Raw genomic sequence first — 19,668 nt, 5'->3', positions numbered from 1 at the left:
AGCAACCCCAAAGCGTCCCTCTTTCCCCAGCAACGGCAAACATGGCAAATGAAAAGACAGGAAGCTACCGAACTAAACGGGTTTTCGTCAACAATATTGATACGTATTCGTCTAAATGTATCGCAAAGGTAAAGTAGCAACGGTATACGTTTTTGTATCAGAGTTTGATGTGGCGAAATATTACATAATGTAGCTGACAATGTTTTTGTTTACACTTTCTTTGCAACTGTGTATAGTTTCTGTCAACCTGCATGGTTGGCGGCTCCTTGGAGGAGGCAGATGAAGAAGGTCCCGCTGAGGATGAGACAACACTTCAAGATGGGACTTTTCAAATTGTTGGAACTATCTCAAACAACGAAGGGGAAAAACCCAGTTTTGCATTACAATGTTATGCAGTGAGTATAGCTAATAACCAACTATAAACTGGGTGGTTCAAGCCCTGAATGCTGATGTTCTGACAGCAGTGGTATACCACGGGTGACAAGTCATTTATTTTTACTGCTCGTATTACGTTGGTAAGCGGTTTACAATAGCAATAATGCACCTTAGGGGTTTGTGGTATATGACCAATATACCACAGCTAAGGGCTGTATCCGCGTTGTGTTGTGCGAACAGCCCTTAGCCGTGGTGTATTGGCCATATACCGAACCCCCTCTTGCCTTATTTCTTAAATATACAATATTGATATAACCACACACTTCATCATTCAGAGCTATGCAATTTTCATCTAGGCCTGTCATTGACGTCTGTCCATGTCCATTCCAGTCACAGAAGCGAGATCAGCTGCTGCCAAGCCTTTTGAAATGTGATGTGGTGGTTTACAACATCTCAGAACATGCAACAGCAGAGCTGATAGATGAGGCAACTTGGGCAATTTCAGGTAGGCTATGGACCAGTCCATCTGTTGGATGAAACCATCATGATAAATTCACTCTCAGATAGGGTTGCCAGAGTTAATCAGTTTTACTCAAGTTAACTTTTTGTAATTAAAAAATAAATAAATTGTGTTTTCGTTGCAGTCTGAAAACATTCAAAATACACATCATCTACACAGATAAAAACAACAGTGTAATGTCAAAGCAAGTTGACATTGAAGTTAAAAGTGACCTTTATTAATTTGCTTGATTTTGCAAAACAGTACTTTGGACAAAATCAATATGTCAATATTCTTGTAATGCTTTTTGTATAAAAATAAACATTTAATTACAGCTCAATGTGAGCAAATTCAGAATTTGCCATTGTGATTAATCACAGCAATTTCTGCGATGAACTAGATGTGTTCCTTAATGTCTGTCCCTACTCTCAGACTGACAGCCCTACTCTCAGACTGACAGCCCTACTCTCAGACTGACAGCCCTACTCTCAGACTGACAGCCCTACTCTCAGACTGACAGCCCTACTCTCAGACTGACAGCCCTACTCTCAGACTGACAGCCCTACTCTCAGACTGACAGCCCTACTCTCAGACTGACAGCCCTACTCTCAGACTGACAGCCCTACTCTCAGACTGACAGCCCTACTCTCAGACTGACAGCCCTACTCTCAGACTGACAGCCCTACTCTCAGACTGACAGCCCTACTCTCAGACTGACAGCCCTACTCTCAGACTGACAGCCCTATTCTCAGACTGACAGCCCTATTCTCAAACTGACAGCCCTATTCTCAGACTGACAGCCCTATTCTCAGACTGACAGCCCTACTCTCAGACTGACAGCCCTACTCTCAGACTGACAGCCCTACTCTCAGACTGACAGCCCTACTCTCAGACTGACAGCCCTACTCTCAGACTGACAGCCCTACTCTCAGACTGACAGCCCTACTCTCAGACTGACAGCCCTACTCTCAGACTGACAGCCCTACTCTCAGACTGACAGCCCTATTCTCAGACTGACAGCCCTACTCTCAGACTGACAGCCCTACTCTCAGACTGACAGCCCTACTCTCAGACTGACAGCCCTACTCTCAGACTGACAGCCCTACTCTCAGACTGACAGCCCTACTCTCAGACTGACAGCCCTACTCTCAGACTGTCAGCCCTACCTCAGACTGACAGCCCTACTTTCAGACTTACAGCAAATACTCTCAGACTGGCAGCCCTAGCCTCAGACTGTACCTACGGTCAGATGCTGTCTCCTCAGACTGACAGCCCTACTCTCAGACTGACAGCCCTACTATAGCCTACCCTACCTCAGACTGTAAGCCCTCTCCTCAGACTGACAGCCCTATATCAGCCTACTGTACCTACGGTCAGACTGCAGTCTCCTCAGACTGACAGCCCTACTCTCAGACTGACAGCCCTACTATAGCCTACTGTACCTACGGTAAGACCCTCAGCCCTCCTCAGACTGACAGCCCTACTCTCAGACTGACAGCCCTATATAGCCTACTGTACCTCAGACTACTCTCAGACAGCTCAGACTCTACTCTCAGACTGACAGCCCTATATAGCCTACTGACCTACGGTAAGACCCTGTCTCCTCAGACTGACAGCCCTACTCTCAGACTGACAGCCCTATATCAGACTACTGTACCTACGGTAAGACGCTGTCTCCTCAGACTGACAGCCCTACTCTCAGACTGACAGCCCTATATAGACTACAGCCCTACAGAAGACAGCTGTCTCCTCAGACTGACAGCCCTATATAGCCTACTGTACCTACGGTCAGACTGACTGTCTCCTCAGACTGACAGCCCTATATCAGCCTACTGTACCTCAGACTGACAGACGCTGTCTCCTCAGACTGACAGCCCTATATCAGCCTACTGTACCTACAGTCAGACTGCAGTCTCCTCAGACTGACAGCCCTACTCTCAGACTACAGTACCTCAGACTAAGACAGCTGTCTCCTCAGACTGACAGCCCTACTCTCAGACTGACAGCCCTATCTCAGCCTACTGTACCTACTCTAAGACCCAGCCCTATCTCCTCAGACTGACAGCCCTACTCTCAGACTGACAGCCCTATATAGCCCTACTGACTGACAGCCCTACTCTAAGACTGACAGTCTCCTCAGACTGACAGCCCTATACTAGCCTACTGTAGCCCTACGGTAGAGACAGCTGTCTCCTCAGACTGACAGCCCTACTCTCAGACTGACAGCCCTCAGATAGCCTACTGTACCTCTCAGTAAGACAGCTGTCTCCTCAGACTGACAGCCCTATATAGCCTACTGACTGACGGTAAGACCTGTCTCCTCAGACTGACAGCCCTACTCTCAGACTGACAGCCCTATATAGCCTACAGACTGACAGACGCTGTCTCCTCAGACTGACAGCCCTACTCTCAGACTGACAGCCCTATATAGCCTACTGTACCTACGGTAAGACGCTGTCTCCTCAGACTGACAGCCCTACTCTCAGACTGACAGCCCTATATAGCCTACTGTACAGACTAAGACAGCTGCCCTCTCTCAGACTGACAGCCCTATATAGCCTGACTACTGCCCCTACGGTCAGACTGCAGTCTCCTCAGACTGACAGCCCTACTCTCAGACTGACAGCCCTATATAGCCTACTGTACCTACAGTAAGACGCTGTCTCCTCAGACTGACAGCCCTACTCTCAGACTGACAGCCCTATATAGCCTACTGTACCTCAGACAGTAAGACCCTGTCTCCTCAGACTGACAGCCCTACTCTCAGACTGACAGCCCTATATAGCCTACTGACCTGACAGTAAGACGCTGTCTCCTCAGACTGACAGCCCTACTCTCAGACTGACAGCCCTATATAGCCTACTGTACCTACAGTAAGCTGTCTCCTCAGACTGACAGCCCTCCTCAGACTGACAGCCCTACTCTCAGACTGACAGCCCTATATAGCCTACTGTACCTACGGTAAGACGCTGTCTCCTCAGACTGACAGCCCTATATAGCCTACTGTACCTACGGTAAGACGCTGTCTCCTCAGACTGACAGCCCTACTCTCAGACTGACAGCCCTATATAGCCTACTGTACCTACGGTAAGACGCTGTCTCCTCAGACTGACAGCCCTACTCTCAGACTGACAGCCCTAGCCCTCAGATAGCCTACTGTACCTACGGTAAGACGCTGTCTCCTCAGACTGACAGCCCTATATAGCCTACTGTACCTACGGTAAGACGCTGTCTCCTCAGACTGACAGCCCAGCCCTACTGTACCTACTGACCTACGGTAAGATGCTGTCTCCTCAGACTGACAGCCCTACTCTCAGACTGACAGCCCTATATAGCCTACTGTACCTACGGTAAGACGCTGTCTCCTCAGACTGACAGCCCTATATAGCCTACTGTACCTACGGTAAGACTGCTGTCTCCTCAGACTGACAGCCCTACTCTCAGACTGACAGCCCTATATAGCCTACTGTACCTACGGTAAGATGCTGTCTCCTCAGACTGACAGCCCTACTCTCAGACTGACAGCCCTATATAGCCTACTGTACCTACGGTAAGACGCTGTCTCCTCAGACTGACAGCCCTACTCTCAGACTGACAGCCCTATATAGCCTACTGTACCTACGGTAAGACGCTGTCTCCTCAGACTGACAGCCCTATATAGCCTACTGTACCTACGGTAAGACGCTGTCTCCTCAGACTGACAGCCCTACTCTCAGACTGACAGCCCTATATAGCCTACTGTACCTACGGTAAGACGCTGTCTCCTCAGACTGACAGCCCTACTCTCAGACTGACAGCCCTATATAGCCTACTGTACCTACGGTAAGACTGCTGTCTCCTCAGACTGACAGCCCTACTCTCAGACTGACAGCCCTATATAGCCTACTGTACCTACGGTAAGACGCTGTCTCCTCAGACTGACAGCCCTACTCTCAGACTGACAGCCCTATATAGCCTACTGTACCTACGGTAAGACGCTGTCTCCTCAGACTGACAGCCCTATATAGCCTACTGTACCTACGGTAAGACGCTGTCTCCTCAGACTGACAGCCCTATATAGCCTACTGTACCTACGGTAAGACGCTGTCTCCTCAGACTGACAGCCCTATATAGCCTACTGTACCTACGGTAAGACGCTGTCTCCTCAGACTGACAGCCCTACTCTCAGACTGACAGCCCTATATAGCCTACTGTACCTACGGTAAGACCCTGTCTCCTCAGACTGACAGCCCTATATAGCCTACTGTACCTACGGTAAGACCCTGTCTCCTCAGACTGACAGCCCTACTCTCAGACTGACAGCCCTATATAGCCTACTGTACCTACGGTAAGACGCTGTCTCCTCAGACTGACAGCCCTACTCTCAGACTGACAGCCCTATATAGCCTACTGTACCTACGGTAAGACGCTGTCTCCTCAGACTGACAGCCCTACTCTCAGACTGACAGCCCTATATAGCCTACTGTACCTACGGTAAGACGCTGTCTCCTCAGACTGACAGCCCTACTCTCAGACTGACTGTACCTACGGTAAGACGCTGTCTCCTCAGACTGACAGCCCTACTCTCAGACTGACAGCCCTATATAGCCTACTGTACCTACAGTAAGACGCTGTCTCCTCAGACTGACAGCCCTACTCTCAGACTGACAGCCCTACTCTCAGACTGACAGCCCTATATAGCCTACTGTACCTACGGTAAGACGCTGTCTCCTCAGACTGACAGCCCTACTCTCAGACTGACAGCCCTATATAGCCTACTGTACCTACGGTAAGACGCTGTCTCCTCAGACTGACAGCCCTATATAGCCTACTGTACCTACGGTAAGACGCTGTCTCCTCAGACTGACAGCCCTACTCTCAGACTGACAGCCCTATATAGCCTACTGTACCTACAGTAAGACGCTGTCTCCTCAGACTGACAGCCCTACTCTCAGACTGACAGCCCTATATAGCCTACTGTACCTACAGTAAGACGCTGTCTCCTCAGACTGACAGCCCTACTCTCAGACTGACAGCCCTATATAGCCTACTGTACCTACAGTAAGACGCTGTCTCCTCAGACTGACAGCCCTACTCTCAGACTGACAGCCCTATATAGCCTACTGTACCTACGGTAAGACGCTGTCTCCTCAGACTGACAGCCCTACTCTCAGACTGACAGCCCTATATAGCCTACTGTACCTACGGTAAGATGCTGTCTCCTCAGACTGACAGCCCTACTCTCAGACTGACAGCCCTATATAGCCTACTGTACCTACGGTAAGACGCTGTCTCCTCAGACTGACAGCCCTACTCTCAGACTGACAGCCCTATATAGCCTACTGTACCTACGGTAAGACGCTGTCTCCTCAGACTGACAGCCCTATATAGCCTACTGTACCTACGGTAAGACGCTGTCTCCTCAGACTGACAGCCCTACTCTCAGACTGACAGCCCTATATAGCCTACTGTACCTACGGTAAGACGCTGTCTCCTCAGACTGACAGCCCTACTCTCAGACTGACAGCCCTATATAGCCTACTGTACCTACGGTAAGACGCTGTCTCCTCAGACTGACAGCCCTACTCTCAGACTGACAGCCCTATATAGCCTACTGTACCTACGGTAAGACGCTGTCTCCTCAGACTGACAGCCCTACTCTCAGACTGACAGCCCTATATAGCCTACTGTACCTACGGTAAGACGCTGTCTCCTCAGACTGACAGCCCTATATAGCCTACTGTACCTACGGTAAGACGCTGTCTCCTCAGACTGACAGCCCTACTCTCAGACTGACAGCCCTATATAGCCTACTGTACCTACGGTAAGACGCTGTCTCCTCAGACTGACAGCCCTATATAGCCTACTGTACCTACGGTAAGACGCTGTCTCCTCAGACTGACAGCCCTACTCTCAGACTGACAGCCCTATATAGCCTACTGTACCTACGGTAAGACCCTGTCTCCTCAGACTGACAGCCCTATATAGCCTACTGTACCTACGGTAAGACCCTGTCTCCTCAGACTGACAGCCCTACTCTCAGACTGACAGCCCTATATAGCCTACTGTACCTACGGTAAGACCCTGTCTCCTCAGACTGACAGCCCTACTCTCTGACTGACAGCCCTATATAGCCTACTGTACCTACGGTAAGACGCTGTCTCCTCAGACTGACCGCCCTACTCTCAGACTGACAGCCCTATATAGCCTACTGTACCTACGGTAAGACGCTGTCTCCTCAGACTGACAGCCCTATATAGCCTACTGTACCTACGGTAAGACGCTGTCTCCTCAGACTGACAGCCCTACTCTCAGACTGACAGCCCTATATAGCCTACTGTACCTACAGTAAGACGCTGTCTCCTCAGACTGACAGCCCTACTCTCAGACTGACAGCCCTACTCTCAGACTGACAGCCCTATATAGCCTACTGTACCTACGGTAAGACGCTGTCTCCTCAGACTGACAGCCCTACTCTCAGACTGACAGCCCTATATAGCCTACTGTACCTACGGTAAGACGCTGTCTCCTCAGACTGACAGCCCTATATAGCCTACTGTACCTACGGTAAGACCCTGTCTCCTCAGACTGACAGCCCTACTCTCAGACTGACAGCCCTATATAGCCTACTGTACCTACGGTAAGACGCTGTCTCCTCAGACTGACAGCCCTACTCTCAGACTGACAGCCCTATATAGCCTACTGTACCTACGGTAAGACGCTGTCTCCTCAGACTGACAGCCCTATATAGCCTACTGTACCTACGGTAAGACGCTGTCTCCTCAGACTGACAGCCCTATATAGCCTACTGTACCTACGGTAAGACGCTGTCTCCTCAGACTGACAGCCCTACTCTCAGACTGACAGCCCTATATAGCCTACTGTACCTACGGTAAGACGCTGTCTCCTCAGACTGACAGCCCTATATAGCCTACTGTACCTACGGTAAGACGCTGTCTCCTCAGACTGACAGCCCTATATAGCCTACTGTACCTACGGTAAGATGCTGTCTCCTCAGACTGACAGCCCTACTCTCAGACTGACAGCCCTATATAGCCTACTGTACCTACGGTAAGACGCTGTCTCCTCAGACTGACAGCCCTATATAGCCTACTGTACCTACGGTAAGACGCTGTCTCCTCAGACTGACAGCCCTACTCTCAGACTGACAGCCCTATATAGCCTACTGTACCTACGGTAAGACCCTGTCTCCTCAGACTGACAGCCCTACTCTCTGACTGACAGCCCTATATAGCCTACTGTACCTACGGTAAGACCCTGTCTTCTCAGACTGACAGCCCTACTCTCTGACTGACAGCCCTATATAGCCTACTGTACCTACGGTAAGACCCTGTCTCCTCAGACTGACAGCCCTATATAGCCTACTGTACCTACGGTAAGACGCTGTCTCCTCAGACTGACAGCCCTACTCTCAGACTGACAGCCCTATATAGCCTACTGTACCTACAGTAAGACGCTGTCTCCTCAGACTGACAGCCCTATATAGCCTACTGTACCTACGGTAAGACGCTGTCTCCTCAGACTGACAGCCCTATATAGCCTACTGTACCTACGGTAAGACCCTGTCTCCTCAGAGTGACAGCCCTACTCTCAGACTGACAGCCCTATATAGCCTACTGTACCTACGGTAAGACGCTGTCTCCTCTTCCTTTTATGCTGCAGCTCTTCACTCAGATATTGAGAGTTTTGCGTCTCAGAAGATATTCATTTTGATATCATCAGTCATGACCTGGGCAATGAGCAAGCCTGCCGATCCTGTAAGTTTCTATTCAAATCTTGTGTTTCCTAACATTTACATTTACATTTAAGTCATTTAGCAAACGCTCTTATCCAGAGCGACTTACTAACTACTATATCTAGATCTATATCTATCTATATCTATATGTGTCAATACACTTTTCTGAATATTACTCGTATATTTTCTGTCCTTTAGAACGACCCAGAGATTCCTCTGACAGAGGACGACTACAGGAGGAAAAGACATCATCCTAACTTCAAGGAGCACGCCAATGCAGAGAAAACGGTGCTCAAACTGGGCAAAACCGTAAGTATAATGGGTAGGGTTCGGCAATTGTCAACAACAATGTCAACAACAACAAAACCAACAAGTCTTTTGTTTACCATACAGAAAAAGTCCAAGCTGTCCAGTTATGTTGTGGCGGCAGGTGTTCAGTATGGAATGGGAGAAAACCTCCTCCACTACTTCTTCAAGGTACATCTGAACTATATAACGTGAGACATTATTGTTCTATCAAGACATCGGTGGATGTTCTCTGTCTCACTCTTTCCTCTGGCTTGACTCCTCAAGACGTCTTGGCTGGGGGACTTTGCAAAAGTTCCTGTTTTTGGGCCTGGCACTAATGTTATCCCTACCATTCATGTCAACGACCTTGCAGGGTTTGTATTTTTCAATGAGTCCATTCCATTGTATTGATGTTCAATTATTGCTTATTTAAGGGCATCTGCTAGAGTTTGGGTGAAAAAAAAGACTAATTATATGATATTGTCTACTTTTGTCTACAAGGGTAATTCAGAATGTAATCGACCACAAGCCAAAGATACATTATTTCCTCGCTGTGGATGATTCCAATAATACTTTTGAGGATATTGTGAAGGTAAATAGGCTAAGCCAGACAGACATCTTGTTGATCATTTCAAGTTGGTAAAATTGTTGCATTTCTTTCTTTTTTTAAAATAGATTTGTAGATCTACAAAATGGTTGGTGTATTTTTCTGTATCCCCCTGCTAGATAATAAGCTTTGTGCTCGGTCCAGGGAAGATCAAGAAAGTCCCTAAGGAGGAGGCCTACCTCACCAAAGTTCTGACGGTCTGTCTGTTTTCATCCCTCATCTCAGGTTTAGGAAAGCTAATTCAGAAATGACCGTTGTCAGTTGGAGCATATCTTAATTAGCCTGGTCCCAGATCTGTTTGTGTGGTCTTGTTTGACCATGGGAATCTTAACTAGCCTGGTCCCAGATCTGTTTGTGTGGTCTTGTTTGACCATGGGGATCTTAACTAGCCTGGTCCCAGATCTGTTTGTGTGGTCTTGTTTGACTATGGGAATCTTAACTAGCCTGGGCCCAGATCTGTTTGTGTGGTCTTGTTTGACCATGGGAATCTTAACTAGCCTGGTCCCAGATCTGTTTGTGTGGTCTTGTTTGACTATGGGAATCTTAACTAGCCTGGTCCCAGATCTGTATGTGTGGTCTTGTTTGACCATGGGGAATTGACAGAACAGCAGTAGATCCGGGTCTGGTCGATGTTGGAGCATCAATTTCACCTTGTTTTCCAGAACGCTGATGTGGATTACCTGAGTGTCAACCTGCGGATAGAGCCAGTCTTTCTGAAGGAAACCTTCAACCTTCACTGGGTGTCGGAGGCTGGCATCATTGATAACATCAACCGGGTGGTGGAGGAATACAAACTGTTGAGATTACTACTGGTGAGGGACCAAACCAACTACTGTATGTTTACCTCTTCTGTTCTTATATTAGCTAGGGACTGAATAGATTTTCCCAGCACCAATTTAGAATGTGAGCATGTGTATTGTCTCTTATTGGAAGGAAAGCTTTGTTACACAGCAATACATAGAATGAGCACTGTGTTTAGGCTTATAGATAGATATATATTATAGATTATAGATAGTGTCATTATATTATTTTATATGATATTATATACTCATTTTCAAGCCAGAAATGGTTAAAATATTTATCATGCTCTTTGGTTTCCCCATCAGCCCATCAGAATCTGTCTTCTGGGTCCTCCAGCAGTAGGAAAGAGCAGCGTGGCAGAGAAACTGTGTAAACATTACAAACTGCACCACATCAACCTCAAAGAGGTCATTGATGAGAAGATGCAACATCTGGTCAGTAAAAGCAAACCGATGACACTTGTAAAGCGCTTCATATTTATTCTCTCTTGTAAAATAGGAAATGCCTCCCCCTTGTGGCAGATCAAAATAAATGCACCCCCTTATTATTTTCTGATATTACAGGTCTCTGTACTATACATGTACACTTACAATATATGAATCCAGGTATTCATTTGAGTTGTCCATTATATGTCAGGAGGAGGCTGTGAATGGCACTGAGCAGGAGGGAGAGAGTGAGGAGGCGCTCAGTAACGCTCAGGACCAACTGGACTCTCTGAAGGACAGCATGGAGCAAAATGGAGGTACAATAATATTCCACAACACAGCCATGAGTTGTTCCTGAAAGCATGTTTGTAAATTTAATTTAGACTCCGCCCCTCATCTCTATAATTTGTTTGATTTTATATTATGAAGATGCAGTGGTTTCATGAATGTCATCATAATTCTTGCAGGTCGCCTGAGCGATGGGCTTGTGTACCGTATCATGCGAGATAAGCTGAACTCAACGCCTTGCAGGAACCACGGCTTCGTCCTGGACGGCTTCCCCAAGTCCTACGATCAGGCCAAGGAGATCTTCTATGGTAAACATAAATCAAATGAACGTTATTTACAATTAAAGCGTTGATGATATCGTAAAATACTTTTCAAATAAATGATGGAAAAGATAACCTTGTCATCCTGCTTGTTCTCTTAAACACGGATGTTTTTCAGATGAACTGGATGATCCCAGGTCCAAAATGCCTGCCTTCAACAAGAAGATCATTCCTGGTAAGTGATTGTTAATATAACTGAATTGCACAGTATTGCATGTCTATCTATCACTGATCCCCCCACCCCCACCCCCCCACCCCGTCGGTCTCTTCTGCAGAGTTCATTTTCTCCCTGGAGGCATCGGATGACTTTTTAAAGGAGCGGGTGCAGAACCTGCCTGAGAGTGTGGCAGAGAAAATGCACTACTCTAAAGACGAGTACCTTACCCGGCTGAAGAAGTTTAGAAAGGCCAACGTGGAAGATGCAACGGTTCTGAACTACTTTGACGAGCTGGAGATTCACCCAGAGCACATTGGTTAGGACGAAATACTGTAGATATTGATTTACCAAAAGAGAATCATGTGATAGATTTTTGCATCATTTTGAAACCCTAATATTCAACTGTAACTATCAGAACCAGTAATTGTAGTAAATAGTGATTTGATTAGAACTCAACGCATTGAGAGGAAGTCTGTCAGTCTTTCATATTCTGTCTGTCTGTCTGTCAGAGGTGAACAATGCCGTCGATCCTGAATACGGTGCTGTGATGGACAAAATCACCAGGCTGGTGGGGCGTCCCAGGAACTACGGACCCACCCCTGAGGAGAGAGAGGAGATGGAGAGGAAGTCCGTAGAGGAGACAGCACAGCGCCTGGTACTGGAGACAGCAGAGTGGAATAGGAGGGAGGCTGAGACCGCTGCCAAGATGGCCACACAGCTCGAGGAGTGGGTAAGAGATGGGCTGCATCAGAAGTAGTATACTAGAATGGGAATAGGGTGGCATTTCAGGAAACATCTCTCTCACATTACTCATTGAGATTTGATTCCATTTTGGAATCCTTATAAACTCATCTCCACATTGCTTACCCCTATCCAGTCCTCTCAGATCTATAAACTCATCTCCACATTGCTTACCCCTATCCAGTCCTCTCAGATCTATAAACTCATCTCCACATTGCTTACCCCTATCCAGTCCTCTCAGATCTATAAACTCATCTCCACATTGCTTACCCCTATCCAGTCCTCTCAGATCTATAAACTCATCTCCACATTGCTTACCCCTATCTAGTCCTCTCAGATCTATAAACTCATCTCCACATTGCTTACCCCTATCCAGTCCTCTCAGATCTATAAACTCATCTCCACATTGCTTACCCCTATCTAGTCCTCTCAGATCTATAAACTCATCTCCACATTGCTTACCCCTATCCAGTCCTCTCAGATCTATAAACTCATCTCCACATTGCTTACCCCTATCCAGTCCTCTCAGATCTATAAACTCATCTCCACATTGCTTACCCCTATCCAGTCCTCTCAGATCTATAAACTCATCTCCACATTGCTTACCCCTATCCAGTCCTCTCAGATCTATAAACTCATCTCCACATTGCTTACCCCTATCCAGTCCTCTCAGATCTATAAACTCATCTCCACATTGCTTACCCCTATCCAGTCCTCTCAGATCTATAAACTCTTAAAACCCCTCTTTGTATACCATGGAAGAGTGGGCCACCAGCAACGACGTAAACCCTGGAGCTGTAGTTTCTGTTTAGCTGAGCTGTACATACGTTTTGTGTGGGTATCTCTAGAACCGTCACGTGACTGAGGTGAAGAGGCAGGAGCACGAGCTGCTGGAGGCTCGCTCCGCCCCCCTGAGGAACTACCTGATGAATTACGTAATGCCTTCTCTCACTGAGGGCATGATGGAGTGCTGCAAGGCCAAGCCAGACGACCCGGTAGACTTCCTGGTAATGTTTTTATTTGATTTAAGAAATAAACTTTATTAATCCCACAAAGAGAAATCAGATTTGTCACCGTAAAGAGACATACAGAAAAAATATACTGTTCACACGCATACATCAGAGACCAGTAGACGGAGGACTGATGGCTGATGAAATAAGCAAAACAAATGTCTTCCATAGAAGCAAATAGATTCAATAGAGTAGTAGCCTACTTCTCCTCTTCAATAATATAGGTTGCTCTTCACAATAAACAGATGTGAATTGTTGTCAGGTACCGAAGTAGCTCGGCCTACAGTAAAGAAATGTCACGTTTCCAACCGAATTGTCCTTTTTTTTCTTCTTCTAAATACTACATTTTTGTGTTTATCTATTTCAGGCTGAATATCTCCTCCGGAATAATTCACAAGATTAGTGTGATGTGGATAAGACATTCCAAACGTCTATGAGACCTTGTCGACTGGTATTATAAATGTTTTGTCATGACAGTGTTCTGTGTTGATCAAGTCTACCTTGTTTATTTTTCCCCACAAGAAATACGAAAACATATAATGCTCTGTTTGGAGGAATTATCATTTTATGAATATAATGATCTTTAACTAAAAAAAAGTGAAATGTATATTCTGATTAAATTGTGTGTTAAGGCCTCTTCTACACCCACCCTAGCATGAATTGTAATCCAGTTACAAACCCACAGCTGATTGGCACAGTGGCTGAATATTAAAAACAAGCGTGAAAACAGAGCTAGTGATTTTCTGAACAAGAAGTTCAACTGATTAAAACTCACAATAAGAAAAAAGCTGACATTTTAAGGCCAGGCATCACAGGCTGACATTTTAAGGCCAGGCATCACAGGCTGACATTTTTGCGTCTTATTAATTTTGAGATTTGTTTGTATTTTGGTCTATTAATATTAGTATTTTCACACAAAAAAAATATAAACATTTCAAAAACGTGATGAAAATATATATTTTCTTTAGCTGATCATATTCTACCTTAATTTGAATGAATTTTAACCACTTTAAAATGGAATTATATCAATAATTTCAAAGCTCACTGCATTGATTTCCCCATAATAATTTAAAATCCCATTTTCATAGAGAATGTTACAAACTGGACTATATTTAGTAACTTACTTAGAAGAGATGGTGATTGGGTCTAAGTAGGCATTTAGGAGTCTAATTTCAGTGTACTTGTCAGACATTTACCACCACATTTTTTTCTCAGCATCAGAAGCATCTGTATTCACCGATGTGTGTGTGGTTATGATAAGATATATTCTCCAGACTTGCCCTGAGGGAATTGTTGATATGTTGTAAATGTTTTATTCTAGATAACATTTTCTTTAGAAAATGGAAAAAAAATGAATGTCATTAAATCAAATCAAATCAAATTGTATTTGTCACATACACATGGTTAGCAGATGTTAATGCGAGTGTAGCGAAATGCTTGTGCTTCTAGTTCCGACAATGCAGTAATAACCAACAAGTAATCTAACTAACAATTCCAAAACTACTGTCTTATGCACAGTGTAAGGGGATAAGTTAGTATTTTAATCTGCTCTACTAATGTCCGGTGCTGGAGTGAAACCATCCAGCATCCAGAAAAAGGAATATGTGCGATATGTAAATATGCACATATGAGACATCACCTAATTTGCATATTTGTACAAAATATTGATTGAAAAATATATTTAAAAAATGTGTCTACGTTCAACTGGTAAAAGTTGATTGTGACATAATTAAGATAAAACAAATCCCTATTGGGGTGTGGTGACATGAACGGGACAGTGTCACGATCGCAGATTAAATTCTTGTTAATATAACTAAACTGTCCAAGTTACAGTAGCTATTACTCCGAAAAATGCCATGTTATTGTTTGAGGAGAGCTCCTAACAGCAAAACACTTTTCACCTCGATAAGTTTGATAAATTCACCTCTGAAGGTGAAATGTGTACTTACATTCTGAAATCTTGCTCTGATTTATCAATCCAAAGAGTCTCAGAGGTAACAGGAAGTGTTGTTTTGTTAGATAAAATCCTTTTTCATATCCTAAAAAGGTCCACTCGTTTAATTTACAAAGAAAGGAATCTGTGAAAATCTCACCCTAAACGTTGTTTCAACCAGTCAAATCACATTCGTATTTATTCCTCAGAGATTCTAGAACATAACCAGACTTCACTATATAATTAGGGGTGTTTACCTATAGGACACCAAATTTGTTCAGAGAGCGATGCCTTCATGGCACGCCAATGACGCGGGCGGTCTTCACTTGATCGAATGTAACTTTCTCAAATAAGCACCAATCGGGGTCAATAAAAGCTAACTAGATAGCCAATGAGCTGGGCTTTATGGGAGTGTCGGGAAACCCTGTATCTGTCACAAAAGATAAATCAAAGTCCAAGTATACAGATTTGACAAAATTCTTGCAGAAAAATGTAATGTGAATGTCTCCTTCACGATTTGCCCAAATGTACCTGGGTGACTTCACGCTAAAAGTCATGTAGTTTGCTCATACTTCAAGTTATCCGTCTGACACTTTGTACATTCACTGCTGGCTGCCATCTTGTGGACACTATCGGAATTACAACCTGAGTGATGGCTAGATGTGTGACCTTTCTGTAGCCTTTCAAAGATGGTGTTAGAAGCAAAAAAAGTTAGTTTTTTTCTTTGTATTTTCTTCTACCAGATCTATTGTGTTATATTCTACATTCAATTCACATTTCCACAAACTTCAAAGGGTTTTCTTTCATATGCATATCCTTGCTTCAGAGCCTGAGCTACAGGCAGTTGGATTTGGGTATGTCATTTTAGGGCGAAAATAGAAAAAAAGGGGGCTATCCGTAATTAACAGTGAACACAGAACAGCACTAAACTTTCTCTGTTCATGTCCTCCCTATTGAGTAGTAGACTGAACGTATCAAGGTGACATCTAGATGGTTATCAACATTAGTTATTTCTTGTGTAGGCTGCTATCCTACTTGAAATAAAATCATGTGACAGAGTGAATTTTGTCGTTTAGGTTAGTATTGTGGAGTAACTTTTTCCCACAAATCAAGTGGGAAAAACAGGCTACCTAAGTGTGATTCTCAATCAGAGACAACGATTGTCAGCTGCCTCTGATTGAGAACCATACCAGGCCAAACACATAGAAAACCAAAACTAGAACAACACATCGAATGCCCACCCCAACTCACGCCCTGACCAACCTAAACAAGAAACATAACAAAGGAACTAAGGTCAAGACGTGACACCCAATCCCAAATCGACCCTACTCCCTATTCACTTGTAGAAATCTGAGGTGATTGGACAGGTCTATGTAATAGGGTGAAACTTCTACCCAGCCTATCAGAGGGCAAGTAGGTAATATGTAGGTAAACTAGGTAAACTATTACCATATTACCATATTAACTATTACCAAGTAGGTAAACTATTACCATATTGATTGCACCTGTCACATCCACAAGTGTGTAGGGTCTAGGGCACGGACTATCAACTACACTGAACAAAAATATAAATGGAACAGTTGGTCCCCCCTTTGCTGCTATAACAGCCTCCACTCTTCCAGGAAGGATTTCCACTAGATGGTGGAACATTCCTGTGGGGACTTGCTTCCATCCAGCCACAGGAGCATTAGTGAGGTTGGACACTGATTTTGGGCGATGAGGCCTGACGTTCCAATTCATCCCAAAGGTGTTTGACGGGGTTGAGGTCAGGGCTCTGTGCAGGCCAGTCAAGTTCTTCCACGCCGATCTCAACAAATAATTTCTGAATGGTACTCGACTGACGGGATGAGGTCAATATCCTTCCAGGATATGAGGTCAATATCCTTCCAGGATATGAGGTCAATATCCTTCCAGGATATGAGGTCAATATCCTTCAATATCCTTCCAGGATACCGGGGCCAGGTTGATTAGAAAGTCCTGCTCGCGGAAGTGTTTTAGGAAGTGTTAGATAGTGATGAGCGGTGGTCGTTTGACCGAGGACCCATAGCGGATGCAGGCAATGAGGCAGTGATCACTGAGATCCTGATTGAAAACAGCAGAGGTGTATTTGGAGGACAAGTTAGTCAGGATAATATCTATGAGGGTGCCCATGTTTACAGATTTAGGGTTGTACCTGGTGGTTTCCTTGATAATTTGTGTGAGATTGAGGGCATCTAGCTTAGATTGTAGGACTGCTGGGGTGTAAAGCATATCCCAGTTTAGGTCACCTAAAAGAACAAACTCTGAAGATTGATGGGGGACAATCAATTCACATATGGTGTTCAGGGCACAGCTGGGAGCTGAGGGGGGTCGGCAACAATGAGAGACTTATTTCTGGAGAGATACATTTTAAAATTAAAAGCTCTAACTGTTTGGGCATAGACCTGGAAAGTATGACAGAACTTTGCAAGCTATCTCTGCAGTAAATTGCAACTCCTCCCCCTTTGGCAGTTCTATCTTGACGGAAAATGTTGTAGTTGGGGATGGAAATCGCAGAATTGTTGGTGGCCTTCCTAAGCCAGGATTCAGACACGGCAAGGACATCAGGGTTGGCGGAGTGTGATAAAGCAGTCATTAAAACAAACTTAGGGAGGAGGCTTCTGATGTTAATATGCATGAAACCAAGGCTTTTTCGATTACAGAAGTCAACAAATTAGAGTGCCTGGGAACATGCAAGGCCTGGGTTAGCCTCCACATCACCCGAGGAACAGAGGAGGAGTAGGATGAGGGTACGGCTAAAGGCTTGCAAAACTGGTCGTCTAGTGCGTTGGGGACAGAGAATAAAAGGAGCAGATTTCTGGACATGGTAGAATAGATTCAGGACATAATGTATAGACAGGGGTATGGTGGGGTGCAGGTACAGTGGAGGTAAACCCAGGCATTGAAAGACGATGAGAGAGGTTGCATCTCTGGAGGCACTAGTTAGGCTCGGTGACATCACCGCATGTGTGGGAGGTGGGACAAAGGAGGAATCTGAGGCATGTTGAGTGGGGCTAGGGGCTCCGCAGTAAACTAAAACAATGATAACTATCCTAAACAACAGTATACAAGGCATATTGACATTTGAGAGAGACCTAAAGCGAGGCATAAAGCAATCACAGGTGTTGATTGGGAGAGCTAGTTAAGACAACAACGGGTGAGACAACAACAGCTAATTAGCTAAGACAACAACAACAGGTAAAATGGCGATGAATGGGCAGAGAGGATCAGGTAACTACACACAGGGCCTGAGTTCGGGGCGAGGGCCGACAGATAAACAAAGGTAAACAAAATGGAGTACCGTGATTAATAAACAGCCCAGCGGACATCAGCTATGTAGCCAAGTGATCATAGGGTCCAGTGAACAGCAATAGATGGAACAGGGAAGCCGCGGGGTAGTCGTTGCTATGCTAGCATGCTGGAGACACGGTGTTTAAAGTTAGCAGGCCGGGGTTAGTAGAAGAGTCTGCTCCGATGTACGGCAAAGCCGGTTGAAGGCACAGCGGATGGAATTGCGTCTGCGGACCAGTCGTGGTGGTACGGCGGGGCGTCGTGTCGACGAGTGGACCGGGCCAGATGGCGGAAGAGGTATTGTAGTTGTGGTCATTTTGTTTGCTAGCCGGGAGATGCGCCTGGCTCAGGGCTAGCTTCGGGGCTGGGTCACTCAGTGGCAGCTAGCTAGCTGTGATGATCAGGAGTAGTGGTCCAGGGTTTACGGCAGGAATCCGGTGTTGTCGTGGAGAAAAACAGTCCGAGGCTGGCAGGTATTATTGCTGGCAGGTTTGTTGTCTGTAGTTTATGCCTGCCCATACCATAACCCTCCGCCACCATGGGGCACTCTGTTCACATCAGCAAATCGCTCACACAATGCCATACATGTGGTCTGCGGTTGTCAAATTCTCTAAAATTAAGTTTGAGGCAGCTTATGGTAGAAAAATGTACATTAAGTTCTCTTTCAAGAGCTCTGGTGGACATTCCTGCAGCCAGCAGGCCAAAATAAAAAAAACTGATTTGCTTTTATGTCCAACAATAAATACATTAAAAATATATTTTGCTTTTTGGACTGCTCAGGATATTTGTGGGACCAAATCAAACCAAATAGAACCCTTGATTTGGGATTTGGCCAGACTTTTGTTGAAACGAGAAATTCCCCTTGTCCTTCAGCAGAGGTGGAACTGTAGCGATAGAAAAACGATTAATCTTCATATCTGTGCCATCCGAGCGTGCCCATGCTAAAATTCACTTTTGGCCACTGTGGCTGAAGAGGAAGAGAGGCCCAACTCTGCGGAAAATCTGTTTCCCTCCAGCAGGTTGCGGTTTTTCGTTGTTTTGACCATCAAGCAAATAATTTTTGAATGGAGGTCAAATAGTGCATGTAGAATTTGTTCAACAAAAACATGAATGGCTTATTTGCTACGTGACCGTTTATTTAATCAAATATAAGTTGTGTAATGCTTAAGTTGTTAAGAGT

General features: G+C 45.3%; 1 protein-coding gene across 2 annotated transcripts; it reads left to right on the top strand.

Moving 5' to 3' along the window:
• Positions 1-13,975, top strand: LOC118398880 (adenylate kinase 7-like). 2 transcript variants are annotated; one of them, XM_052471354.1, is made up of 18 exons: positions 1-128; positions 237-395; positions 766-880; positions 8,537-8,631; positions 8,808-8,918; positions 9,003-9,086; positions 9,183-9,271; positions 9,399-9,489; positions 9,624-9,701; positions 10,167-10,316; positions 10,611-10,739; positions 10,942-11,047; positions 11,198-11,326; positions 11,457-11,513; positions 11,614-11,811; positions 12,005-12,225; positions 13,085-13,243; positions 13,614-13,975. In XM_052471354.1, the coding sequence occupies exons 1-18, from the start codon at positions 42-44 to the stop codon at positions 13,647-13,649; spliced, it is 2,094 nt and encodes a 697-aa protein (XP_052327314.1). In that variant the 5' UTR covers positions 1-41; the 3' UTR covers positions 13,650-13,975. The 2 variants fall into 2 exon arrangements, with proteins under 2 accessions (XP_052327314.1, XP_052327315.1); XM_052471355.1 differs by lacking the exons at positions 9,183-9,271; positions 9,399-9,489; positions 9,624-9,701.
• The last annotated feature ends 5,693 nt before the right edge of the window (positions 13,976-19,668 follow it).

The sequence above is a fragment of the Oncorhynchus keta genome, chromosome 19 (genome assembly GCF_023373465.1).
Source record: "Oncorhynchus keta strain PuntledgeMale-10-30-2019 chromosome 19, Oket_V2, whole genome shotgun sequence".
NCBI classification, from domain to species: Eukaryota; Metazoa; Chordata; class Actinopteri; order Salmoniformes; family Salmonidae; genus Oncorhynchus; species Oncorhynchus keta.
Note: the sequence above shows the minus strand (reverse complement) of the source record. Positions and strands in the feature narration are given on the sequence as shown.

Bases quoted from the DNA above. Each gene is read 5' to 3' on its own strand.
- LOC118398880 (XM_052471354.1), top strand. From the start codon at position 42: ATGGCAAATGAAAAGACAGGAAGCTACCGAACTAAACGGGTTTTCGTC. The intron at 9,490-9,623 runs GTAAATAGGCTA...TCCCCCTGCTAG, and splicing joins CTTTTGAGGATATTGTGAAG to ATAATAAGCTTTGTGCTCGG. The intron at 10,317-10,610 runs GTGAGGGACCAA...TTTCCCCATCAG, and splicing joins AACTGTTGAGATTACTACTG to CCCATCAGAATCTGTCTTCT.